Genomic DNA, 27,551 nt, shown 5'->3' with positions numbered 1-27,551 from the left:
CTACTGTTTATGATGGCGAGAACCGACTGCCCTATACTCGGGAAAACCTCTTTAAAAATAAGAGGAGGGACAGCATCACAAGGGGAATCCGATGGCTTAATATGGCTAACCACATCCTCTAGACCCGACAATATCAGAGGCACAAACTTATCGAATGCCACCAGGCATGGGGCCGGATCAGAGAGGTCAGAGGCAGGAGCTGAGATGAGAGCCCTTATAGAAACAACCTTATTGATAAAGAAGTGCAGGAAGTCATTGCACAATTTGGACGATGCTTCCAGGCAGACAGGCTGTGGGGCATTTAAAACAGAATCAATGGTTTTGAATAACACACGTGGGTCGTGACGCTTAGACACTATTATATTAGACAGGTAATATCTTTTGGCCTCTTTAACAGTATTTTGGTAATTTCGCCAGCTGTCCTTTAGAATTTGCGATGAAACCTGCAGCCTGTCCTTCTTCCACTTTCGTTCAGCTCTGCGACACTCCCGTCGAGCTGTACGAGTTGCGTCACTGAACCAGGGCTCGGGTTTAGCTCTGGGCTGCAAAGTTTTTAACGGAGCCAACATAGCCAGGCATTGGGCAGACATGCAACAGACGATGTTCAATGTTAATAACCATGCTAGAAGGAAGGACATGTTTGGACTGGACAGAGAACAAAATAAGTTGTTCAAGGGCGGCACAGTGGCGCATCGGTAGAGTTGCTGCCTTAAGCACCAGAGACGTGGGTTCGGTCCCGACTATGGGTGCTCTCTGTACAGAGTTTGTACATTCTCCCCGTAACCGTGTGGGGTTTCTCCAGTTTCCTCCCACACTCCAAAGACGTACAGGTTTGGAGGTTAATTGGCTTCGGTAAAAATCGTAAATTGTCCCCAATGTGTAGGATAGTGCTAGTGTACGGGATGATTGCTGGTCGGCACGGATTCGGTGGGCTGAAGGGCCTGTTTCCATACTTTATGTGTAAATTCTAAAGTGTAAAGGTTCAACAGGATGATCGTTAGACTTAAGAACTTTACTTCTGGGAAGAAGGTTATGTAAAATGATGAGAGACATAGATAGGGAATATATTTTGAATCTTTTTCCCATGGTAGGGGCATCAGAAACAAGGGGTTAAAGATGAGGGGAAGGTGTTATAAAGGAGATTTGAGGCAATACTGTATTTTGCATGGAGAGTGTTTCATGTGTGGAAAGTACCGTCAGAGTAAGTGGTGACATCAGATACAATCCCTATGTTTAAAAGCATTTGAACTGGGGAGGAATAAATGAATATTAACCACAGCAAGCAAATAGGAATAGTGTAGCTAGAAAAAGGGTTAGTATGGCCACGTTGGGATATAGAGCCTGTTTCTGACGTGTATGAGTCTTTGATACTTTCACAAACCCAGGGCAAAAAACATTAGAAGGAGATCGTTACTCAAATGGGAAGAAAATTCATCAGTTCATGGGTTCTAGGAGCAGAATTAGACCATTCAGCCCATCAAGTCTACTCTGTCTTTCATTCATGGCTGATCTATCTTTCCCTCTCAATCCCATTCTCCTGCCTTTACCCTGACATCTGTACTAATCAAGAATCTATCAATCTCCACCTTAAAAAAATCAATTGACAGCTTCTACAGCTGTCTGTGGCACTGAATTCCACAGATTCACCACCCTCTGACGAAAGTACTTCCTCTCCATCTCCTTTTTACACATGCAGGAAAAGCTATGAGAGACCAGGAGAGCCTTGGATGCCAAGGAACTGAAGATGTTGCAAGAATAGTGGCAATGAGTAAAACAAATCAGTCGGTGCAATGAAGTAAAAGGTCAATATTAAGCTGAAATATTGAGGTGATTTTGGCACTTTATAAATCAATGCTGTACCATGTTGCACACAGTACAGAAATATATTTCAGCGGTTGAAAGGACGCAGGAGAGATAAGATAAATTGGTGGGATAAAGGCAAAGAGTAGCAATCATGTAGATTACACGGGGAAGGAGAAGGATCAGCTGATGTAATTGCTGGTGTCTAGGACACTAAAGGGACTGGATAATTCAGATTATGACAGTCAAGTGCAATCAGTGGAAACTACCACCACACGAAGAAGATAAAATTCAAAATCAACCCATGGAAACAATATTTCACTAAGCAAATTATTAACCCATGGGACAGACTTCCCCAAAAAAAATTGTGCTGCAATTAACATTGATTTATTCAGGCACTAATCAGAAAATAGCATACTGAAAGCAGTAATTAGAGTGTGATGTGATATTATACCAAGATGTGATATGTAGCATTGTTTTAGGGTTTAGAGTTTAGAAATACAGCATAGATACAGGTCCTTTGACCCATCGAGTCCATGCCGACCATCGATCACCCGTACATTAGTTCTATGCTATCCCATCCTGCACACTAGGAGAAATTTACAGTAGCCTACAAACCTGCACATCTTTGGAATGTGAGAGGATAACGGAGCACCCAGGAAAATCCCACATGGTCACAGGGAGAACGTACAAACTCCACACAGCTGCACCCATAGTCAGGATTGAACCCGGGTCTCTGGCGCTGTAGAGCAGCAACTCTACCACTGCGCCACCATGCCGCCCATACCTGATGGACTTCCCTCAACCATTCCTTTCATTAAGCTATCATTGCTTTATCGTTCATGAGATGTATTCGATTATTAGACTCGGTCAGCAACTTTTAAGCTGCTGGGCGTTAAAAGCAATGTTATTGCTTTATAAAGAACAAAACACAGTTATTTTTAATGGTGCGCATTATTTCACAAGGTGCTGCTTCTCAAATATGGCACTTAATCTATTCAGGCAAGTCCCTAAAGAGAGCAGTTCTTTCAGTAATTCCCCTTACACTGCTTGTTCAGCTATGTTCTGTGAGGTTGATAAGGATATCATCAATTTCCATCAGTCACTTTAACTGCGGTGTACACCAGCCAGCAACAAAAGGCACAATTCTATTTATCAAAATTCTGAGGTTGGGAAGAACTCCCAATGCTCTGGCAAAGTCACACTTCACCTCGTCTCATTTGTCAAACAAATGCAGTCGCTAAGTAAAGGAACTGCTTTGGCGCTTGTGTCCTTTAAATTAAGCTCGTGCTGAATAAACATTCCAAAGTTTGGTGAGAGATTGTACATTAATTACTTCAGGTGCAAAACGTTGTCATTCTGAACAGGTAACGTGACACCTTCATTGCCTTTATTTTCGATTAGCGTCTATACAAAACAAAAAAAACAATGAGATAGGGCAGAACCGGTGCATTGGAAGCAAAACTCAAAGTGCTGGAGGAACTCAGCGGGCCAGGCAGCATCTGTGAAGGGAATGTACAGTCAATGTTTTGGATAGGAACGCTTCTTCAGAGTGATTATCCCCCCTCACCTGTCTTTACCTTGCCAGGCTTTGTCCTATCTCCACGTTTGTTCCACCCCCCACCCTCGTGAGAAGAATAGGCAGGGTAAATGCATTGTCTTTTACCCAAAGTAGGGTAACGTAGAATACATACTGTGATCTTAAAATGCTTAATTGATTAATGTTACGCCATTAATAGCTCCTTTAATCAAAATACTACGTCTCTTAAATATGCCAAGAATTAATTTCAGATTTTATTTCTAAACTTGTAGTTTTAAAACATGTCCCTTTCTACAATATTATATTTGGCAATGTGCAAATGAACTTAATGGCAACTTGGTGAAAACATCATTCCTCAGGCATTTTTAAGCCTATTTGTATCTACCTTGCTGATTGTACCACAGCTGGTTCCATCTGTGTGTCACAAGATTGCGTTAAAATCCTTGGAATGCCTATCAGAGTCATAGAGAGTTATAGTCATACAGCGTGGAAACAGGCCCTTCGATCCAACATGCCAACACTGATCATCATATCCCAACTACACCTGTCCACGTTTGACCCCTATCCTTCCAAAACCTATCCATGTACCTGTCTAAATGTTTCTTAAATGTCACAAAAGTACCTGCTTCAACTTCCTCCTCCAGCAGCTTGTTCCATATACTCACCACCCTTTAATGGTTACCCCTCAGGTTCCTATTAAATCTTGCCCCCTTCACTTTAAATCTATGTTCTCTACTTCTCAAATCCCCTACACCGGGCAAAATACTTTATGCGTTTATCCAATCTATTCATCTTGCGATTTTTTTAAACCTCCATACGATCACCCCTCATCCACCTGTTCTCCAAAGTCATAAGTAATAGGAGCAGAATTAGACCATTCGGCCCATCAGGTCTACTCTGTCGACCAAGCTCTCCCTCCTAACCTCATTCTCCTGCCATTTCCCCATAACCTGCTTTAAAAATATCCATTGACATGGCCTCCACAGCCTTCTGTGGCAAATAATTCCACAGATTCACCACCCTCTGACTAAAGAAATTCCTTCTCATCTCCTTCCTAAAGGAACATCCTTTAATTCTGAGGCTATGACCTCTAGTGCGAGACTCTCCTACTAGTGGGAACATCCTCTCCACATCCAATCTATCCAAACCAAGCCCAAGAAATGGAGTCCTAGCTTACTCAACCTCTCCCCATAGCTCTGGCCCTCGAAACCTAGCAACATCCTTGTATTGATTACATTAGTCGATTCATATTTAACCATGAGTGTGAACATTATTTTATCTGCTATTTTAGTGGAGCTCTCACAGATCTATTACAATTATCAGCAATATTTTATTTGCTTATATTTCTGTCGCAGAATAACCTTGGTCTGTTTGAACTATCAATGGCAATCTGCTTTTTGCCCACCATCTAAAGGGAACTTAAAGAGCATTACATTGATCCGATATATAGATTCCTTTTGTAGTGCAAGTGGGTAACCTGGGCTTATGATGAGTAATTGCATATCAAAAAAATTAATAAGGCAGCGAACCTGTTGGGGCGGCACAGTTGCGCAGCAATAGAGCTGCTGCCTTACTGCGCCAGAGACCTGGGTTCAATCCTAACAACAGGTGCTGTCTGTACGGAATTTGTACGCTCTCCCTGTAACCGCGTGGATTTCTCTGGGCATTCCGGTTTCCTCCCACATACCAACGATGTGCGGGTATGTAGGTTAATTGGCTTTGGTAAAACAAAACTTGCAAAATTGTCTCTAGTGTGTAGGAAAGTGCTAGTGTGTGGGGAGATCGCTGGTCGGCACGGACACAGTGGGCCAAAGGGCCTGTTTCTGCACTGTATGTCTAAAACCTAAAATCTAAACAAATTTCTTCCAGAAGGATGTTGCACCATTCCGTATCGGAGTAGTTACGTAGGAGGCACTGCAATTCTCAGTCACGCTGCATCTCCCTCTCGCATTACTCCATCATATCACAGAAAATAGATCACCAATTAGTAGCTCATTAGGAAGCATTATTACAGTAATCTGCATTAGAACATTCACGTAGGACAATAAAGCACAGAAACAGGCTCTTTCGCCCAATATATCCATGCTGAACATGATGTCAGGTGAAACTAATCTTTTTTTTGTCTGCATGTGATCCACAATCCTCCATATCCATAAACCACTCTACAGCCCACATGTATGAACGTTGATTTCTCTTATTTCAAATAACCCCTGCATTTCTTCTCTTCCCATCCCCTTCTGCCACCCCCAACATCTTACTAGTTTGCTGTTCGCATCCTTGTATATATAATGGTATATGGACACACTGATCTGTTCTGTAGTCATGCCTACTATATTCTGTTGTGCTGAAGCAAAGCAAGAATTTCATTGTCCTATCAGGGACACATGACAATAAACTCTCATGAATCTTGAATCTTCGTTATCACCTCCTCCCCATCCAACAATGGGTCATTATGGGCTCCACTCTTCCTTGATCATCTGCTGCCGGCCCTGATTTGTTCTGGCCTATTCCTACCTCCAGTTCCTTCCCCCTCTAAATTCATAAGTCATAGGGGCAGAATTAGGGCACTGGATAGCATGAAACCAAAAAGCATTCTCAGTACACGTGACAATAAACTAAACTAAGCCCAAGCCATTCAATCATAGCTGATCTATTATCCCTCTCTAAAGGACAATGGAGCTAAAACTGGCATCATTAAACGTGCGCAGTGTGAAGAACACTGCGCGATGTGTGAACGCCTTTCAGTCCCTGACCATGGTCAAGGCAGACATTTTCTGCATTAGTGCGGGCTGCCACACCTCTGCTGCTATCAGAGGTAGTTGCGTTGGTGGCCCCACGGACTGTCGGTATGGTCGGGGGGCAATGACTGTTGCACTTCCGGTCTGGGGATCTTGCTACAGGGAGGGAGCTTCCCCATCACTGGGGTCAGAGAGGTGGTTGGGGGGCATCTCCTCGTGGTGGATGTAATGTACCGGGGCTCTCCACTCCGGCTAATTAATGTGTATGCCTCACCCGTGCGGAGCGAGCGGCTGGCTGTTCTCCAGCAGCTCCCACCGCTGCTGGCCACGTCCCGGCTGCTCGTTCTGGCCGGTGACTTCAATTGCATCATAGATGCGGCTGGACGATCCGGCAGTGTCAACAACAGACTGGACAGGACCTCCAAGCTCCTGGTGGAGACGGTAAAAGACGCAAAGCTGCACGACGCCTTCAGCGACCCTGCAGGCGGGTCCCAGCCGCGTTTCACCTGGTTGAGATCGGACGGTTCAGTCCGATCCTGGATAGACTTCGTCTTCACGACGAAGGCCGCCACGGTCAGACACGCCGACCTCACGCCGGTGTTCTTCTCTGACCACTGCCTCCTTCAGGCTTCCTGTCACCTCTGGGAGGACCAGAAGGCAGGCAGAGAGGGACGTGGAAGTTAAATGTGAAGCTGTTGACGTTGAGGAGCTAAAGAGGGACAACGCTTGTTGGAGAACGGTGAGGCCCCTCTTTGACTCCCCGACACTCTGGTGGGAAGCAACCAAGGAGAACATTAAGAGGTTCGTCATATTTAAAGGGGTTCAGAGAGCAAGGCAGAGTCAGAGGGAATTGTGTCAACTCCAGACAGATTTGCAGCAACTGCTCCTTCTGTAGTCGAGAGGGGTGGATGTGAGGGAGGAACATAGAGTTGAAGGGCCGGCAAACCCGGCTCTTTACCTCTGAATCCTCCAAGATCATCTTCCGATCCAGGGTCCACCACGTGGAGCAGGATGAGATGGACACGCTTCTTCTTCCATAAGGTTCACAGAGGAGGAAGCTCGGTAACATCCTTGCAGACGGATATGCTGAGGATCTGCAAATCCTTTTATATGGATTTGTACGACAGAAAGGCCACAGACAGCACCACCTCCCAGAACTTCCTGTCCGCCATCTAGGAGGTCTTGGAGGACAGCAAGCGGGAGAGTCTAGACCAACCACTGACCCTAGAGGAGCTGACTGGCTCCATCCATTCCTTTGACTCAAGTAGAACTCCCGGAAGCGGCGAGTTATCGGCCGAGTTGTATTCGTCTCTGTGGGACTGGGTGGGCTGGGCCCACCCAACGATATGCTTCTAGCCGGCAGCATGTCAGACTCCATGAGGAAGGGCAGCATCACCTTAATCTACAAGCAGAAGGGGGAGATGAAGGATATAAGGAATTGGAGACCCATCAAATTGTTGAATGTTCATTACAAGATCCTGTCTAAGGCCATCGCCAACCGGGTCAAGTCTGCTCTGGGATGGGTAATCCACCCGGACCAAACCTGTGCTGTACCTCCTGGCAGGAAAATCTCAGACATCCTGGCGCTGCTGAGAGATACCATTGCCTACGTGCAGGACAGACAGGTGGATGCTTGCCTAATCAGCTTGGACCAGGAGAAGGCCTTCGACAGGATATCGCACACGTACATGAGGGACGTGCTTTCCAAAATGGGCTTTGGGGAGGGAATCTGAAATTGGATCAAACTGCTCTACACCAATATCCGTAGTGCAGTCCAAAACAATGGGTGGGAAACAGACAGCTTCCCCGTCAGGCCTGGAGTCAGGCACGGTTGCCCTCTCTCCCCTGTCTGGTTCGTCTGCTGTATTGAACCTTTTGCCGAGTTCATCAGGAAGGATGCGAGCATAAGAGGCGTGATATTGCCAGGCGGTGGGGGCACTCAAGTCAAAACCTCCCTGTACATGGACGATGTCGCCGTCTTCTGCTCAGATCCAGGGTCTGTCCGCAAATTGATTAGCATTTGCGACCAATTTGAGTCGGCCATGGGAGCCAGGGTGAACCGCACGAAGTTGGCAACTTTGGCAACTGGCCCAACCAATCTTCCGTCCACTTCACCATCAAGCCTGACCTCTTGAAGGTGCTGGGGATCTGGTTCGGAGGGGCTGAAGCGTGTAAAAAGAATTGGCTGGAGCGGATAGCCAAGGTGGGGAGGAAACTGGAGCTGTGGAAGCAACTCTCTCTACAACGGAAAAAATATTGGTCATTAGGTGTGAGGTGCTCTTGGGGCTTCTGTACTTGGAGCAAGTGTGGCCTATGCCACAGAGATCACCCGGGCCGTCTTCCAGTTCATCTGGGGGTCGAGGATGGACCGCGTGCGATGGGCCACAATGCACAAGTCAGCAGACAAAGGGTGTAAAAGTGTGCCCAAAGTCGCCCTCACCCTGATGGCCACCTTTGTGTGTGGCTGCATCTGGTGGAGCGTAGAGCCAAGGCATGTGGGCACCAAGTGTCTCTACCTGCTGAGGTTCTACCTGTTCCCGGTGTTGCGAAGGATGGGCCTGGCGCAGATGCCGTGCCATGTGCCAGTCAGTTGGACATTGGCGCACCGTCTGTCTTACGTGGAAAGGTTCTTCCAGACCATGACCTTTGACCACAAGTCCATCTGGCAGTGTTCAGCACGGAAAGTCCTGCAGGCACTGCAGGGAAATGACTCCATGAATCCTGTGGCGTGGTTCCCAGAGCAGACTGCCCAGCTTGTCTGGCAAAATGCCTCATCACCAGAACTTACCAACAAGCACCAAACCTGGTTTGGCTGGCGGTGAGGGGAGCCCTCACAGTCAGATCCTTCCTGCATCGTTGGAACCTCACTAACAGCGCACGCTGCCCTCGGGACGGCTGCTATGGAGAGGAGATGGTCGCCCACCTCTTTGCAGAGTGTGGATTTGCAAAGAGAGTCTGGAGAAGTCTGCAAGGGTCCCTGTCATGGTTTATTCTGAACAGCTCCGTCACAGACTCTGTGATTTACGGACCGTTCCCAGGGACGCCTTCAAAGATGGACGTCGAGTGCAGCTGGAAGGTCATCAACTCGGTGAAAGACGCTCTTTGGTCTGCCTGAGCATTGTTGACCACCCAATGGAGTGAGATGTCCGTCGGGGAATGTTGCCAACTGGCCCACTGCAGACTGCAGGAGTACGTGCTGAGGGACGCACTGAAGCTCGGTGCAGCCAACGCCAAGGCTCGGTGGGGGAGGACCACAGTCTAGGGTCCTTCCGCTGCTGGACTTGGGGGGCAGGGTGTGGTGGAGACGGTCCTCAAAATAAGGGAAAGGATTCCACGCCAGTGGGCCACATGAGTGGCAAGGGTGGGGGGATAAATTTGAGATTTGGGGAAACTGTATTGTATGTATGTAAAGCCTCTGAGAATGTCGGGTGGAGTTTTGTAAGGATCATGTATTGTATATATTTATTTCTTGAATAAAGTCTTATTTTTTTTTTTTTTTTTTTAATTCCCTCTCAACCCCATTCTCCTGCCTTCTCGCCATAATCTCTGTCACCTGTGCTAATCAACTAATTACACCATCTCGGCAGCACGGTGGTGTAGCGTTAGAGTCACCATCTTACAGCACCAAAGGCATGGGTTCAATCCTGACTACGGGTATTGTCTGTACAGAGTTTGTATGTTCTCCCCATGGCCTGAATGGGTTTTGTCTGAGATCTTAGGTTTCCTCCCACACCCCACAGACGTATAAGTCTGTAGGTTAATTGGCTTGGTAGAAATGTAAAATTGTCCCCAGTGTGCGCAGGGTAGTGTTAATGTGTGAGGATCACTGGTCAGTGTGGACTCGGTGGGCCAAAGGGCCTGTTTCCACCCTGCATTTCTAAACTAAACTCAACTTTCAGACTGAAGAAGAGTTCCGACCTGAAACGTCACCAGAGATGCTGCCTGACCTGCTGAGTTACTCCAACACTGTGTGTCTATTGCCGATCTAAAAGCCTCTTAAACGTCACTGTCCTATCTGCCTCTACCATCACCCTTCTTGTGAAAACTTTCCCCGCACATCTTGTTTAGACTTTGCCCCTCTCATGCTAAAGCTGAGGGTTCTTGCATGGTTCCATGCTGATGTTCTGTGTATGATCTCCATGCTGATGTTCTGTGTGTGGGTAACCATAGAAACATAAAGTGGGTAAGTGGAGCATATGAAGAGTGATTGTATATCAACATTTATATGGTAGCAAACACATTTCTTCCAGAGCAGATGTTGCACCTTTTCCATATCAGACCAGTTGGTCAGAGACACTGCCAAACACAATGAGTCAACAAGGGAGTTGATCTTTTACTAATTTAGTTCAAATCAAAGTCATTTTGTAATACAAGTCAAACTGCTATTCACCTTATTGATCCAATTGTTGGGCACATATTTCCATAGAGTATATCTAGTTCCATACAAAATCATTACAGATAATTTGATCTGATTTTTCCCTGCTGAACTGAATTAAGATTGAATAGTTTATTATTTTTCTCAAGCAAAAATTTAATGAAATTAATTTCACTATATTTTGCCATTTTGCATTACTTCAAAAGTCTTCCCAAAAGCCTAAACCGAAGACAGCCATTAAATTACATGATAGTAGTTGATCCCTCATTGCATCCAATGAGTCCATGGTAGAAGCAGCACAGAGATCGGGTTGCCAATGTACACGTTTTGGTTTGAGTGTTATTTCTTTGCTCTGATGATGTTTCCAATGTACATGTATCAATCCTGGCTTAGTTGGAAGGGCTAATTTGGTTGAATCATTTAGTTGAAACATAAGCCTCATGAGCTGATGCATTGTGAGGTGAAATAGGCCACGATTCTCCAAGGATCTCCACCAATATTTAGTAATTTGTAGATTAGTAATTCCATCTAGTAGTGGAGACACAAGGAACTGCAGATGCTGGAATCTTGCGTAGATCATAAAGTGCTGGGGTAACTCAACATTACGAAGGGAATGGACAGGTGAGGCTTTTCGGGTCAGACTCTTATTATGATCATGACTGATATCATCTGACCACAACTACACATTCATGTCTACCAGTGGTAATCTTTCTGCCGAAGATATATACACACAATGCTGGAGTAACTCAGTGGCAGCATCTGTGGATAGAAGGAATGGGTGACGTTGAGACACTTCTTCAAACAGGAAGATCTTCATTCTTTCTGTCCATTGCTTAGATAGTTACCACCTCTGCCTTAAAAATAATCAACGACACTGCTGTTACTAAAACATAGAAAACAGGTGCAGGAGGAGGCCATTCGGCCCTTCCAGCCAGCACCGCCATTCATTGTGATCATGGCTGATCGTCCCAGATCATTAACCCGTGCCTACCTTCTCCCCATATCCCTTGATCCCACTAGCCCCTAGAGCTCTATCTAACTCTCTCTTAAATCCATCCAGTGATTTGGCCTCCACTGCCCTCTGTGGCAGGGAATTCCTCAAATTCACAACTCTCTGGGTGAAAAGGTTTTTCCTCACCACAATCTTAAATGCCTTCCCCTTTATTCTAAGACTGTGGCCCCTGGTTCTGGACTCGCCCAACATTGGAAACATTTTTCCTGCATCTAGCTTGTCCAGTCCTTTTATAATTGTATATGTTTCTATAAGATCCCCCTCATCCTTCTAAACTCCAGTGCTCTTTGACGAAGAGAGCAGCAAAGACTTAAATCTTGAATGAAAACATTTCACCTCTTTGTTGTTTAAAATGAGTCAACCCTTATTTTAAATAGTGACCTCCAGAGGAAATATCAGTTCTGAATCCATTCTGTCGGGAACCCTCAGGATATTATATATTTCAATCAGATCATCCCTCACCCTTATATACACAGTACAAGACAAGCTTGTGGAATCTTTCTCCCAATATTAGTCCAGTAAATCTTAACTGAACTGTTATCCTGTACTAATAACCTTCCTCAAAATTCTATACATCCCACCGATTGGTCTATTCATCCCTGTATAAATGAAGCATAACTTCCCTACATTTATATTTAATTTGCCTGGCGATAAAGAAATACCATCCCGTTAGCTTTCATAATTCCTTGTTGTGGCTGCATTCATGCCTTTTGTAAATCACAAACCTTTGTATATTAGAACTCTATGACCCTCACTATTTACTCACCTGGACTCTTCCAGATTCCAATTTGTTTTTCACATTTTTCCTGCTACACTCTATTTATCAGACCATGCACATTCATTTAATCTACTTAGTTATTCTGTGGCCCCTTGACCTCACCCTTGCAAGTTATTTTCCTATCGATCTTTGTGTCATCAATAAATTTAGTGATCATATCTTAATGTTCTGATATCCAGGTCATTCTATAAATTGAAAGAAGTTGAGATCTTAGCACTAATCCCTATTGCACACCACTTATTATGTCTTGTCAAGAGACCCAATTTACACTCATCCCAAACTTATCCCATTTATTCTATGCAGTGGCCAATTAACCTACTGATTTACACACCTTTGAGATGTGGGAAGAAACTGGAAGAAACCCCTGGGTTCAATTACCCCATACAGACGGCATGCAAGGTCATTCCTTTCTCTCCCTGTTCCTTAGCAGAAGATTTAGAAGCTTGAAAGCGTGCACTTCCAGACTCAGGAACAGCATTTTCCCCTTTGCTATCAGGCTTCTGAATAGTCCTTCCATTTGCCGCCATCTCATTGTGGGCATTGGACTTTGTCTCTGGTTTGCAACAATGCTAATTGTCTTTGGAACTGGTGCGTTACATTGCTGAGAACTATATTTTGCATCTATAACTTTCCCTTTGTTCTTGCTATTGTACTTGAGTTTGGCTAGGTTGCATTTATGTATAGCATTATCTAATTTGATTGCACAGCATGCAGAACAAAGCTTTTCACTGTACCTCGGTGCACAGAACAAAGATAAACCTAAATGGAAATTGAAGCCTAAACCTAAACCTAAAAGGATGAGAGGGAAGCTGAAGTTCTCTTCACCCAGTATAACAAGCACCTGGAGCTCTCTGCATGATATAGTGATGGACATAGAAATATCAATGTGCTTAAAAACAGCAATTCGTCATTTGATAGACACAAAGTGCATGAGTAACTTAACAGGTCAGATAGCATCCCTTTTCACCAGATCCTTTTTCGCCAGAAATGCTCCCTGACCCGCTGAGTTACTTTGTGTCTATCAAACGATTAAATGCTGTTTTTAAGCGTGATGAGGGTTTCTAGGCCCATGTATATACCAGCATCTGCAGTTCCTTTCTACACATTTGTTCGTTCGATGTGTCGCAATCTAGAAGGCTGCAGAAGCAGGTGGGAATTGGGAGCAGTCCAAGTAGTTACTTTTCGGCTGCATCTGCTAAATGACCTCCACGTGTGCCAGGATTTTTTTCCCTCCTTGTGCACACAATGAGCCAATGAACAATGCCAACATTTGCAACCGCGTAACTGATCTGGAGATCATTTGATTTATGCAAAAAAAAGTTCAACACTGCAGGAGGGTTTTTTAAGTCACAGGACTAATGGGTTTTGACAAAGCTGGGAAGCAGAGTGTGCTCCACAACTAACTGAAGCAAATCACTCTCTTAGATCAGCTGCAGTGATGCCAGCGCACAAACTATTTTTTCCAGCACTTAATGGGCTATAAAAATAGCCTCTCTAGGCTCTTGGTGCTCCTTAGTGTACTCTGTAGTGCATAAGCCAAGAAGTCTTCACATTTCACTTATATTAAGTCCTCATATCTCACTTGGGCACTTGAACATTGATTTTGATAATTTCAAGTAACTCCTGTATTCCCTCCCCTCCCCCATCCCAGTTATCCTACCAGTTCCACTGTATCTGTCTCATTAGCACATCTTTCCCAGCCACCAATGGGCCATTCTGGACTCCATCTTTCCTGAGGTCATCTGTTGCCAGCCCTGACTTGTTCTGGCCTTTTCTCACCTCCTATACCCGCCCTCCCCATCTCCCCACATTTCTATCTTTCAGTCTGAAGAAGGGTCCTGACCCGAAGCAGCACCTATTCCTTTTCTCCAGTGATGCTGCCTGACCCGCTGAGTTACTCCAGCATTCTGTGTCTATCTTTGTTGTAAAACAGCATCTGCAGTTCCTTCTTACACAAGTCTTCACATTCACGCCCGAGCATGTGGTGTGTCAAGCGATTTTAATCTGGTTATCTGGTTCAACATTAACCTTTCTAAATCAAAGAGATTAAAATCAGTCTGAAGAGCATCCTCTGAGTTACTCCAGCATTTTTTGTCTAGCTCATTCCATATACCCACCACCATCTGTGTGGAAAGATGTTGCCTCTTTCCCCTGTTCACTACTGTCAAACACAGATGTTGATTGTTCCTGCTGTCCAGCCAAAGGATCAAACAAACACATTAGCCAAGCTTAGCAAAGAATGCTTGATTGCATGGATATTCAGTTAACTTCTGCAAAGTGTCCTGTCACCATAACCCTGAACCTACAGCAACACACTGGCTAAATGTTACTCCTCAGAACATTCAACACAATACAGCAAGGCCTTCCCCATGAATGGCATGTCCAACCTCCCCAGCTTCGGAGATTTCAGAGATTTAGGGTGGCGCAGCCTTACAGCGCCAGAGACCCAGGTTCGATAACGAACACGGGCGCTGTCTGTATAGAGTTTGCATGTTCTCCTTGTGACCACGTGGGTTTTCTCCGGGTGCTCTGGTTTCCTCCCACACCCTAAAGACGTACATGTTTGTAGGTTAATTATCTTTGGTAAGTTGAAAAATCGTCCCTAGTGTTAACAGCTGCGGCTCGCCTGCAGTCCGTCTGTCTTTACTTTTTTTGGTTATTTTTTTTGTCTTGTTTTGGCTACGTTTTAGTTTATTAGGTTGTGTTATGGGGCGAGGGGGTGAAACGTGTTTTTTTGTCTCTCCCTTCGGGGGAATGCGACTTTTTCTTGTCGTATCCCCCTTCTCTGCCTCCGTCTGCGCTGAGGCCCAATGGTGGAGCTGGCGGTCTCCAACCTGCGACCGACCTCGAGGCTCCGGAGGCAGAACCAGCCAGGACTTACCAACGCGATGCTGGCCGTCTTCGGGGCCGAGGCAGCGGTGGCCCGACTCGCTGATGCGGCGTTCCAGCTTTCGGCAGCGGCCTGGAGCTGAGACTGCGGGACTCGGAGCTGTTGCAGCGGGACTTGGAACTGATGCAGCGGCCCGGGGCTGGGGCTGCGGGACTCGGAGCTGGGGCAGCGGGACGCGGAGCTGTTGCAGCGGGACTCGGAGCTGATGTAGCGGGGCTCGGAGCTGAGGCTGCGGGACTCGGAGCTGTTGCAGCGGGACTTGGAGCTGAGGCTGCGGGACTCGGAGCTGTGGCTGCGGGACTCGGAGCTGATGCAGCGGGACTCGGGGCTGATGCAGCGGGACTCGGAGCTGAGGCTGTGGCGGGCCGACTCGGAGCGGAGACGGCGTTCCAGCTATCGGCAGCGGCGACATCACCACGGAGGTCCGCTGGACTGGAAAGCGGCATCTTCGGCCTGGATCGATCGCCTCAGCGCAGAGGGAGAACAAGGAGGGAAGAGACAGAGACTAAGACTTTTGCCTCCATCACAGTGAGGAGGTGCTTGGTGAACTCACTGAGGTGGATGTTAATTTGTGTTTATTGTATGTTTTGTTATTTATTGTTACTGTGTATGACAGCGGGCAACGTAATTTCGTTCAGACCGAAAGGTCTGAATGACAATAAAGGAATCAAATTCAAATTCAATTCAAATAATGTATGGGGTGATTGCTGGTTGGAGCAGATTCGGTGAGCCGAAGGGCCCGTTTCCGCTCTGTATCTGTAAAGTCTAAATCTAAATCTAAAGATGCTGCCTGACCTGCTGACTGCTTTTATTTCAGATGGAGTCAAACTTCATAGCGAATTTCTCATAGTTCTCTCCCACATCGCAAGGGCTTATGGGTTGGGTAGTTATTTGGCCATTGTAAATTGCCCATTATAGTCAAACAATGCGGAAACAGGCTCTTTGGCCCAACTTGCCCACGCCGACCAACATGCCCCATCTACACTAGTCTTACCTGTCTGCTTTTGTCCTATCCATGTCCCTGTTAAATGTTTCTTAAACATTGCGATAGTACAGGCCCCACCAAACTCCTCTGGAAGCTTGTTCCTTTGTGTAAAAATGTTACCCCTCAGGTTCCTATTCAATCTATCCTCCCTCACCTAAAACCCAGGTCCTCTGGTTCTCGATTCCCCAAAAGACTGTGCGTTTTACCTGATCTATTCCTCTCATGAGGAATTCCAGACTTCCAGCATCTGCAGATTTTCTATGGAGAACACATGGGTATCTTATCTTTTATGTGGAGAACGTGCTCCTTGTCAGGGAATACGTAGGTTAATTAGCCTCTGTAAATTGCATCTCGTATGTAGTGAGTGGAGGAGAAAGTGTGAATGGGTGATAAGCATGGATAATGTGGGCTGAAAGGCCTGTTTCTGTGCTGAATCAACCAATCAACCAATATTAGTGGTGAGAGTGCTGAAGCTGAAGAACAAATACTATACAGGTGTAAAGACTAGCAAAGCTCACCTTTATTGCTGATGATGCAATCTGGATTTCATGTAGCTTCCGTAATGTCGTCTCCCGGTCAATGAAATAGGAGGCAGCCAACTGATGCAGAGTATCCAAATTGATAGCAGAATTGTTATTGAGATCAGAGTTCTTATTTAACTTCTGTTTGTCCACAAATATTGTCAGTGATTCTTCCCCTGTGTATTAAAAGAATAATTAGTAGTCAGCAAACAAGTTTGCTTGATTGACTTGCCAGTTGGTTGATTTTATAGACACACGTGTAGAAGGCATTGACGGTTTATCTCTCGAATCTAAATTAAAATTGGTCCAAAGTTGAAACAGAAAATATTTCTGTCAAACAAAGTTGGGGAGGGCTCTCTCTTTCTATTTCACTCTCCCTACTCCCACACTAGTTTAGTTTAGTTTAGTTTAGAGATACAGCGCGGATTCAGGCCCTTCAGCCTACCGAATCCGCACCGACCAGCGATCCCCGCACATTATCACAAGCCTACAAACACTAGGGACAGTTTACACTTATACCAAGTATACACACCCAAGCCAATTAACCTACAGACATCTACGTCTTCAGAGTGTGGGAGGAAACCGAAGATCTCGGAGAAAACCCACGCAGTCACGGGGGAAACGTACAAACTACATACAGACAGCACTCGTAGTCGGGATCGAACCCGGGTCTCCAGCGTTGCAAGCGCTGTTAGGGAGCAACTCTACCTCTGCGCCACCTTGTCGCCCACTCTCAACACCACTACCTCTACCCTCCTCTTCCACTCTATACCAATCTCCCTTTCTCTCTATCTCTCTCTTCCATTCTGTTATATATTATCACAAAATGTTAGAGTATCTACTTTCTGCTCAACCTAAAGTAAGACATCCACTTCCGGTGACTCGTTCTACTGTTTCCAACCACACGATCCACATTCACTTGTGTAGGAAGGAACTGGAGATGCTGCCTGACCCGTTGAGTTACTCCAGCTTTTTGTGTCTATCCACATTTATTTGATCTATTGCTGAGAATTAATACCAAAGCCCATATCCCAGCCTTGGGAAAAACTGAAAATGAGAAGAGAGTTAACGTTACTAAATTGCAGAAACAATAATGGAAAATATTAGAAATATTATGGGATGAATGTACACAAAGGGTGCAGGAGTAGGCCAATTGGCCCATCAAGCCTGTCTCACCACTGCTTCAGATTCTGAAGTGGAGAAAAAACCTTCTTTGTCAAAATGACGTGCTTTATCCAACTCAAACTCTTCATGCGTACATCTGTAAAGGTCCGTTAATCGAAGAGCTTGTTTTTAGTACTTTTCATGAACAATATAAATTTATCTCAAACCATAAGCAGGAAGCTCTAGTCTCACCTTGGACACTCCCTCTTCTCCTCGCTCCCATCAGGCAAGGGATACAGAAGTGTGAAACACACATACCTTCAGATTTAGGGACAGTTTCTTCCCAGCTGTCATCAGGCACCTGAACCATCCCATCAACAACTCAAGAGCAGTCCTGAGCTACCATCCTCCTCACTGGAGAGCCTCAAACTGCCTTTAATCAGACTTTACTGGACTTTATCATGTACTCTAAGTTAACTGTGGACGGCTAGGTGGTAATCATGTATCGTCTTTCCACTGACAAGATAGCACACAACATAAAGCTTTTGACTGTACATCGGTACATGTGACAATAAACTAAATTAAAACCTAAAATCTAGAAACCTGGGAAAGAGGAGAGAGGATTAAGCATGGAAGTAACAGGTGGACACTAGAGAGGGGGGGTTGATAGACTTATGGTGGAACAAAGGCATGAGATTAAAGCAGAAGGTGTGTGTATCCAGTCCTGCTCCCCTGGCTTTACCTTCCACTGGAGGACAGTGAAATGCAGACCTCTTCAAAGATTCAAATCACTGGCCACCTAGGGCAAATTGGTAACACATCCAAACTTTTTCCCAACCATTATTAATATCCGAAATGGACAGCATTCAGTCCTGTTTGAAGCTTTTTAACATTTTTAGCCTCTCACCTAATGAAACCCCATCACTTGTGTAGGATTAAAATCACCCCTTACAATGTTCAGAAAAACAGGCCATTCAATTGACATACTCTGTTGAAGCACAAGTATTACTATCTGCAACTAGTGTGTGATGATAATTGGCTGGCTACCATTCGCAAACAGAAGACTCTCACACAGATGGATAAATGATTCCCACTGGTTGTGGAGTAGTGCAGCTGACAGAGCTGATGTTGCATGGGTTCAGTCCTGCCTTTGGTGCTTTCCCTGTGTAGTTTCCATGTTCTCCCTTGAACTGTGCAAATTTCTCAGTTATCTCCCACAGTGCAACAGCATGTGGGTTTGGAAGTTAATTGGTCATTGTAAATTGTCACTAATGAGCAGGTTTGGTTAAGTTTTGTTTAGAGATACAATGTGGAATAAGGCAATCGAGTCTGCGCCCACATTTAATCACCCATACATTAGTTCTATCCTACACACTCGGGACCATTTACAGAAACCAATTAACCTACAAATCTGCATGACTTTGGAATGTGGGAGGAAACCAGACCACCCGGAGAAAACCCACAAGCACAGGCATCACCCGAGGTCAGGTGCTGTGAGGCAGCAGCTCAACTGCTGTGCTTTTGTGACACCCTATTGTCGGACACATTTGAACGCTGTTAAAATCCTTGACAACTCTGGTTCCTGTCAAAGGCAGTCAGTGGTGGGACTTCTGGATTAATCTATTGGAGAATGGAAGGTCCTGGCAATGATATTAAGAGTGCAGTAAGATCTATGCTTCCCATCTGCGAGTGTGGGGAACATCCCAGACTCTGTGGTGGCAATGTAAGTGTCCAATGTACAGAAAGATAATAATAAGATGAAACCATCCCAAACCGCACATATTATAAAACAGAGAAGCCATAATCCTCAATACAACACATTAGAAAGCCCATTGACAACTTCCACTAAACTAAACTAAAACTTCAAAGTGGAGGACTTCAGACAGCCGTGAGCGAGGTTGCAGAGCTCGGAGAATTACATTAAGGTCCGGAAAGTGCTCGCATGGAAAGCCCTCAATAACATGGGGAAAATCTGGTCATCTCGGATGTCTAAGGGTCTCAAACTGAGATTCGTCCATGTAACTGTAGAGACCATGTTATTGTACGGGTGTGAGGCATGGACTCTCTCTCGAGCACTGTCCAAGTCGCTCGATGGTACCTATAACTGAATGCTCAGAAAAGTTCAAAATACCAGTTGGAGGGACCGCATCACCAACACCCTGCTCTATGGGGAGATTCCACCTCTGACCGAGAAAGATGAGGCTGACTGGTCACTGCCACCGCCACTCAGAAATGCCAGCAAACAAGGTTGTGCTGTGGGAACCCACCCATGGAAGACGTGACCCGGGATGGCCAATCAAGACTATGCTGAAGGCGTTGATGGTAGAAGCATGTGTAGAGACAAAAGAGGAGCTTGCCAGCTGCAGCGAGGACAGAGATGTGTGGTGTGACCGTCACATACAAACATAGAAAATAGGTGCAGGAGGAGGCCATTCGGCCCTTGGAGCCAGCACCAACATCCATTGTGATCATGGCTGATCGTCCCCATTCAATAACCCGTGCCTGCCTTCTCCCCATATCCCTTGATTCCACTAGCCCCTAGAGCTCTATCTAACTCTCTCTTACCGTAACTTACTCTAAGTCACCGTGCCTGTTAGAAACCAGCACCACTGTGAGGTCATGTTACAGTTGTACAAGATATTGGTGAACTGGGATGAAGAAAAAAAAAACTTCAACAGTAACTAAGGAATATTTTGAAATGAATGTTATTGTACTTTACCTCCAAGTGTTCCAGATAGTAAGAAGTGCGTGCCATACTTCTTGATCAAGTTATCGATTATCTGTTGCGGACTTGGTCTCCGTCCTAACAAGCGGATATTTCTGATAAACTCTGGGGCTAAAGGCAAGTCCGAGCCCAAAAAGTCTCTTCTTTCCACTGCTAAATTATTCACCTTCCATCGACCAAACTCTCTGCCAACAGAAAGGGACACCATGCAAGTGAATAAAACTAAAGCATCATGCATTTGACAGACCATCTCAAAATAGTACAATGCTCAGCATATAACTCAGGAGCATCTCTGGAGAACATGGATAGTGAACATTTGGGGTTGGGACCGAAGAAGGGCTTAACCCAAAACGCTGAAGAAGGGTCTCGACACGAACCATCACTGATTCATGTTCTCAGAGATGCTGCCAGACCTGTTGAGTTAACTCCAGCAATCTTTGCCCTTGATTAATGAACATCTGCAGTTCTTTGTTTCTCCAAGATGAACCAATGTCATTTGTCTATAGAACAACAGGTGGTGGTGTGCTGTAAGCCAGCAACTCTACTGCTGCACCTTGTGCCATCCAAATTTTGCCAAAACTGTGGGTAGGTGAAGGTAATGGTGCACTAAAGGGCCTGTCCCACTTGGCCGTCATTTACGCGACTGGCCGCAAGTGACTGTCGCTCGCGTCATCATGCATCTTCATCCGTCAGCACAGCCGTCTGGAGTGCGTGACGTCATTTGAATACCCAATTTATGATATTTACCCAGTTTATGATGATGATTGGTGGTTTTCTAAAATGTTCCAGTTTCTTGAGTAGTGCTAGCAATTGGAAAACTGCAGATGCATTGCCCCTATTCGAAAAAAGAGGTGAATGAAAAGTAGCAAGCTGCAGACCAAATTAATTTGTAGGAAGGAACTGCAGATGCTGGTTTAAATTGAAGATAGACACTAAATGCTGGAGTAACTCGGCGGGACAGGCAGCATCTCTGGAGAGAAGGAATGGATGATGTTTTGCGTCGAGACTCTTCTTCAGTCTGAAGAAGGGTCTCGACCCGAAACGTCACCCAATGCTTCTGTCCAGAGATGCTGCCGGTCCCGCTGAGTTACTACAGCATTTTGTATCACTTATCAGGTTTGCTCTTCCATTTCTACCAACTGCACCCCTTCTCATGTCATTCGTTCATCCAGCTGTAGGAGATACAACATTTGTCTTTTTAACCTCTTCCTTACCCACAATCCAGGGACCCAAGCAGTCATTGCAAGTGAAGCATCAATTCACTTTTACACTTTCCAGTTTAGTATATTTTGGTGTTCACCACGTAGTTTTCTCTATGAAACTGTGCCAATTTTAAAATCGCGCGTGCTTAAATCCATCACGCGTAAAAGGCTGCGTATGGGCGGCGTGCGGCGGCACTTGGTTACGCACGGTGACGTAATCATGCATCACCACGCACGAGGTCAGGACGTCAGCGTGCAACCAGAATGTGTCCATGTGCGTATGCGATATGTCACGCCGGAAGCGCGCAAAGATTTTGTGCACTACAAAATCCTGTAGCTCCGCGCGATACCGCTCGCAACTCCATACGCCTCCGCGCTTCTCCATGCGACCATCCCGCGCTGCCCACACGCTACCCGTGCATCTCAACGCGACGATTAGGTCGCGTAAATGGCGTGCAAATGACGGCCAAGTGGGACAGACACTTAAGTCAATGGAAGAAGGAACAGTATATTACATACTTGGTGTGTCAGAGTACCATAAACTATCCCTAGGGGCCTCGAGTTGAACAGATGGATTTTTATTACAGTTTGCAGACTGGAGAGAAAGAGCATGCTGCTATTTTCACACATGTTTACAAAGATAATGAGGTGCTAAGCATAGACTCAACAACCAGCCTCGGTGCATCTGATGATGCAATGCTCACGGTTGCTTTCCTCTAGTAATCAAGTAGAACCGAAAAGCAACAGTTGTACAGTGCAAAATGAAAAGACGTTTCCCAGGGAATAGCGGCGCATCGCACATGAAATTTAAAACATTTCACACATAATACTAAAAACAATCCAGTCCCTGATGGAACAGTATAAATAGTTAAGAGCAGGTAAAACACAACGTTAAAATACAATAAACCAATCAAAAAATGTCCGGGGCAGCTGATTTGAGTGGCCAGTGCCAGTTATTAAAGTGGCCAGTGCCAGTTATTAAAGTGTCCGTGCCAGCCGCAGTATTAAGTGACTGTGAGTACAGAGTGACTGTTTAGCAGCCTCACAGCCTGTGGTAGGAAGCTGTTTAGCAGTCTTGTAGTCCGGGCTTTGATGCTTCGATATCTCTTGCCTGATGGCAGGAGATCCAGGTGTATGTGGAGGGGGTGCAGTTTGTCCTTAGCAATTCTCTGAGCTTTTTTCAGACAGCGGCTCTGGAACAGTTCTTGTACCGAGGGTAGGGAGACGCCAATGATCCTCTCTGCTCCCCTCACTACCCTCTGCAGAGCCTTCCTGTCCGAGCAGTTGCAGGTGGAGTACCACGTATTTATGCAGTACGTGAGTACAGACTCCACCGTACCCCTGTAGAAAGTCCTGAGGATGTTGGTGGGGAGTGAGGCCTGTTTTAGTTTCCTCAGGAAGTGCAGTCGCTGATGGGCCCGTTTGACGGTCCCAGTGGTGTTCCTGGACCAGGTGAGGCTGTCTGTAATTTGCACACCGAGGAACTTTATGCTCTCTACTCTCTCGACTGTGGTGCCACTGATGTTGAGGGGTGTGTGCTTTGGCTGCGCCCTCCTGAAGTCGACAACCATCTCCTTCGTTTTGTCGACATTTAATTCTAGATTATTTTTGCCGCACCAGTCCACTAGTTGTTTTACTCCCTCCCTGTACATTGATTCGTCATCTCCGCTGATGAGTCCCACCACTGTTGTGTCATCCGCGAATTTTATGATCTTATTGTCCCTGAATCTGGCAGCACAGTCATGTGTGAGCAATGTGAACAACAGCGGGCTGAGCACACAGCCTTGAGGGGAGCCGGTGCTCAGCGTGATCGAGCCTGAAGTGTTCTTGCCAACACGGACTGACTGCGGTCTCTCTGTCAGAAAGTCCAAGATCCAGTGACACAGGGTGGTGTTGAGGCCCAGCAGGGTTAGTTTCTCCACAAGTCTCTAAACCAAACTAAATTCACTATTGTGTAGGAAGGAACTGCTGATGCTGGTTTAATCCAAAGATAGACACAAAATGCCGGAGTAACTCAGCAGGCCAGGCAGCATCTCTGGAGAGACGAGTTGACCAGGGAGTTGCGGAGGGAACGGTCTCTGCAGAAACCAGAAAGGGGTGGAAATGGGAAGATGTGGCTAGTAGTGGGATCCCATTGGAGGTGACGAAAATATCGGTGGATTATGTGCTGTATGCGATGGCCGATGGGGTGGAAGGTCCTGGCCTTGTTACGAATGGGGGGAGGGAGTGCTGCATGATAGCTGGTATGGAAAACCTCATCCTGGGCGCAGATGCGGCATAGACGGAGGAATTGGGAGTTGGGGATAGTGTCTTTACAGGGAAACAGTGTGGGAAGAAGTGTAGTCTAGAAAGCTATGGGAGGCAGTGGGTTTGTAATTGATGTTCACCAATAGTCTGTCTCCTGTGATGGAGACGGTAAGATCAAGAAACGGTAGGGAGATGTCGGAGATGGCGCAGCGGTAGTTGCTGCCTTACACCTGGGTTCAATCCTGACTACGGATGTTGTCTATACGGAGTTTGTACATTCTCTCCGTGATCTGCGTGAGTTTTCTCTGAGATCTTCGGTTTCCTCCCACACTCCAAAGACGTACAGGTTTGCAGATTAAATGGCTTGGTAAATTGAGTGCAGGATGGAAATTAGTCATGAAGTTGATGAAGTCAGTGAGTTCTGCATGGGTGCAGGAGGTAGCACCAATGCAGATGTCAATGTTGCAGAGGTAGAGTTCGGGGATAGGGCTAGTGTACACCTGGAAAGTACCCTACATAAAGGCAGGCATAGGTGGGGCCCATGCAAGTGCCCAAAGCCAACTCCTATATACACTCAAAAGTGCATACTCCAGCACCTTGTGCCTTTATTTGGCATAAACCAGCATCTTTTTAGTTAAGGTAGACAAAAATGTTGGAGAAACTCAGAGGGTGAGGCAGCATCTATGGAGTGAAGGAAATAGGCGACGTTTCGGGTCGAGATGCTTCTTCAGACTTAAGTTAAGTTTAGTTTAGTTTAGTTTAGACAAGGCAGAAAAAGGCCCTTCGGCCCACCGAGCCCATGCTGACCAGCGATCAACCCGTACACTAACACTATTCTACACACTAGGGACAATTTACAATTTTTACCGAAGCCAAATTAGCCTTGGAGTGTGGGAGGAAACCGGAACATCCGAAGAAAACCCATGTGGTTACAGGAAGAACATATAATCTTCGTACAAACAGCAGCCATAGACAGGATCGAACCCGGGTCTCTGATGCTGTAAGGCAGCAACTCTACTGCTGTGCCACCGTGCCACCCTTCTGCAGTTCCTACACTCTGAGACTTTCATGTTTTGTATCATGATTAATACAGGATTTGAAAATGAATACATTTATGAGTAAAGTAAGCTGCAGGGAGATTTAAACAAACGTATTAAAAGTGTGAATGAATGTTTCTTACAGTAGATGGATGAGGAATTGAAGGAGTTGTCATAATTTGCCCCTGACAATTTGTGCAGTTTAGCATAATGAAAAGTTGCTTCCCATTCCTGGAGGTATTCTTTTATCTCTTCGTTACTGTTTGGTGTTGTCGGCCCAAACATTAATCATATTCCACACTTCAACTCCCGCTGACTTTTACCACTATCATTAGTCAACCCAAGAAAATATTTCCTCTTGGAATATAACACCTAACGGCCTACTTGATTAATAGAAAAAGAACTGCAGGAGATACACAGCAGTGAATTCCATTTGTCATTCCGTTACTGGTAGCCATTTGCTCAGCCGTTACATTCCGACCACATTTCTCCAAATATCAGTGTTCAGTCATCCTGTAGCCTAGTCCCAATTTTCTTTGCTATTTTCCTTTTATACATTCCCCACATATTCTCATTTCGCTGTCATGACATGTTAAAATATCCAGTCAAATACAAGTGTCAATGCTTGTGACACTTAGGAGATCAGATAAATACTTGGGTAAAGTATCTTTAAGACATCATTTTAATGTGATTCACTCGTTCTTGCATATCCATCATTTGCTCTCGAGCTTTCTTTAGACTTCAGACTTTAGAGATACAATGCAGATACAGGCCCTTTGGCACGCCGACCAGCGATCACCCCGAACACTAGCACTATAATACACACTAGCGATAGTTTACAATTTTTTTTACCAAAGCCAATTAACCTATAAACCTGTTCATCTTTGGAGTGTGGGAGGAAACTAGAGCACTCAGGAAAAACCCACATGGTCACAGGGTTCTGTGCAGACAGCAGATGTAGTCAGGATTGAACCCAGGTCTTTGGTGCTGTAAGGCAGTAACTCTACCGCTGAGCCATTGTGCAGCCCCTCTTTACATCAAAGTTTTCAGTTTCCATTATTTAATATTGTGCAAAAGACTCCTTACACTGGCTAGCTTAGTTCCTTTCCATCCTCTCAGCCTCTCTGTTCTAACCTTAAAAATAATTAGATTTTCTCCAATTTCCTATCATTCTCTAAAGTTAGAAACATAGAAACATAGAAAATAGGTGCGGGAGTAGGCCATTCGGCCCTTCGAGCCCGCACCGCCATTCAATATGATCATGGCTGATCATGAATGCACCTCACTTTTCCTTGTCCCTATTTGAATCTTAGCCTTCATGGCACATCATTGCAGGCACATAATGTTACTCAGTACTCCCTCAACACCTTTCTGTGAGTGATCTGACATGTTAATAGACAGACAATAGCTTTCCCAAGTTAAATAATCAACTAAATAACCATTCATTAAATAACCAGAAATCTAATGCTCCTTGCCCACCACAGGTGTCAAGTGTAGACAATGAATCGTGTGATGTCTATAAAGATTTTGTACGTTCTCCCTGTGACCGTGTCGGTTTTCTCCGTTTTCCTCCCACATTCCAAAACCATGCAGGTTTGTAGGTTTATTGGCCTCTGTAACTTGCCCCTAGTGTGTAGGATGCATAACTGGGATAATGTAGAACTAGTGTGATTGTTGGTTTGAGTGGACTCGGTGGGCCAATGTTCCTGTTTCCACGTTGTTTAAACTCTGAAATCTGATTTGTTTTTGAACAATTATAAATATAAAATTAAATCCCATTTAGATGAACTCAAGTTGTGAACATCTTCATTGTTGTAAAGAAATGATATTACTGTTTTTTATGCAAGAATTTTCATTGGGGCATTAATGAATTTGAATTGATGCCAGATAGCAAACCTGATCAAGTTATTAATTTATGAATCAACATTTTATTATAGGCTATTGAGTAAATTGCCTGAACACTTGCTAGATGTGCCTTGCGGGTATGTAGGCTAATAGTGATGACTTCAATTAAAGGGGAGCTGACATTTTACATCATATTAAAATAAGAGATGCGGAGTATAGGAAAAGTAATTAGAGTAACAGATGATTTTGAGTTCATATTTTCACTGACATTTTATGTGTTGGTTTGCTTAATTCTAATTACCATTCTAGCCTGTATATGAGAAGCTCTGAATCAAGTGAATCTGATGATCACAATGAACGGACAGAGACAGCAGTTATTAACAGAGAACAGCAGTGTCAGAGGTTATGGGGAGAAGGCAGGAGAATGGGATTAGGAGGGAGAGATAGATCAGCCATGATTGAATGGCGGAGTAGACTTGATGGGCCAAATGGCCTAATTCTACTCCTATTCCTTATGACTTCGACCGTATAACATAGAACAGTACAGCACAGGATTGGGCCCTTCAGCCCACAATGTTTGTGCCAAACAGGTTGCTGCCATGATTTTACTGGACTTTAGAGATTCAGTGCAAAAACAGGCCCTTTGGCCCACCGAGCCCATACCAACCAGCAATCACCCCATACACTTGCACTATCCTACTCATTAGGGACAATTTACCATTTTATACCTAAGTCAATGAACCAGCAAACCT

The 27,551-nt window shown here is 45.2% G+C and overlaps 1 protein-coding gene across 2 annotated transcripts in view; it reads right to left on the bottom strand.

Moving 5' to 3' along the window:
* Positions 1-27,551, bottom strand: part of LOC116977718 (BMP/retinoic acid-inducible neural-specific protein 3-like) — a 122,633-nt gene that overhangs the window by 28,009 nt on the left and 67,073 nt on the right. For both annotated transcript variants that reach the window (XM_033028428.1, XM_033028427.1), the window contains exons 3-4: positions 20,463-20,653; positions 16,637-16,815 (exon numbers count right to left, since the gene is read on the bottom strand). In XM_033028428.1, the coding sequence (XP_032884319.1) occupies positions 16,637-16,815; positions 20,463-20,653 (370 nt within the window). The remainder of the gene's footprint in view (positions 1-16,636; positions 16,816-20,462; positions 20,654-27,551) is intronic.

Source organism: Amblyraja radiata, chromosome 10, assembly GCF_010909765.2.
Source record: "Amblyraja radiata isolate CabotCenter1 chromosome 10, sAmbRad1.1.pri, whole genome shotgun sequence".
Taxonomy (NCBI): domain Eukaryota; kingdom Metazoa; phylum Chordata; class Chondrichthyes; order Rajiformes; family Rajidae; genus Amblyraja; species Amblyraja radiata.
Note: the sequence above shows the minus strand (reverse complement) of the source record. Positions and strands in the feature narration are given on the sequence as shown.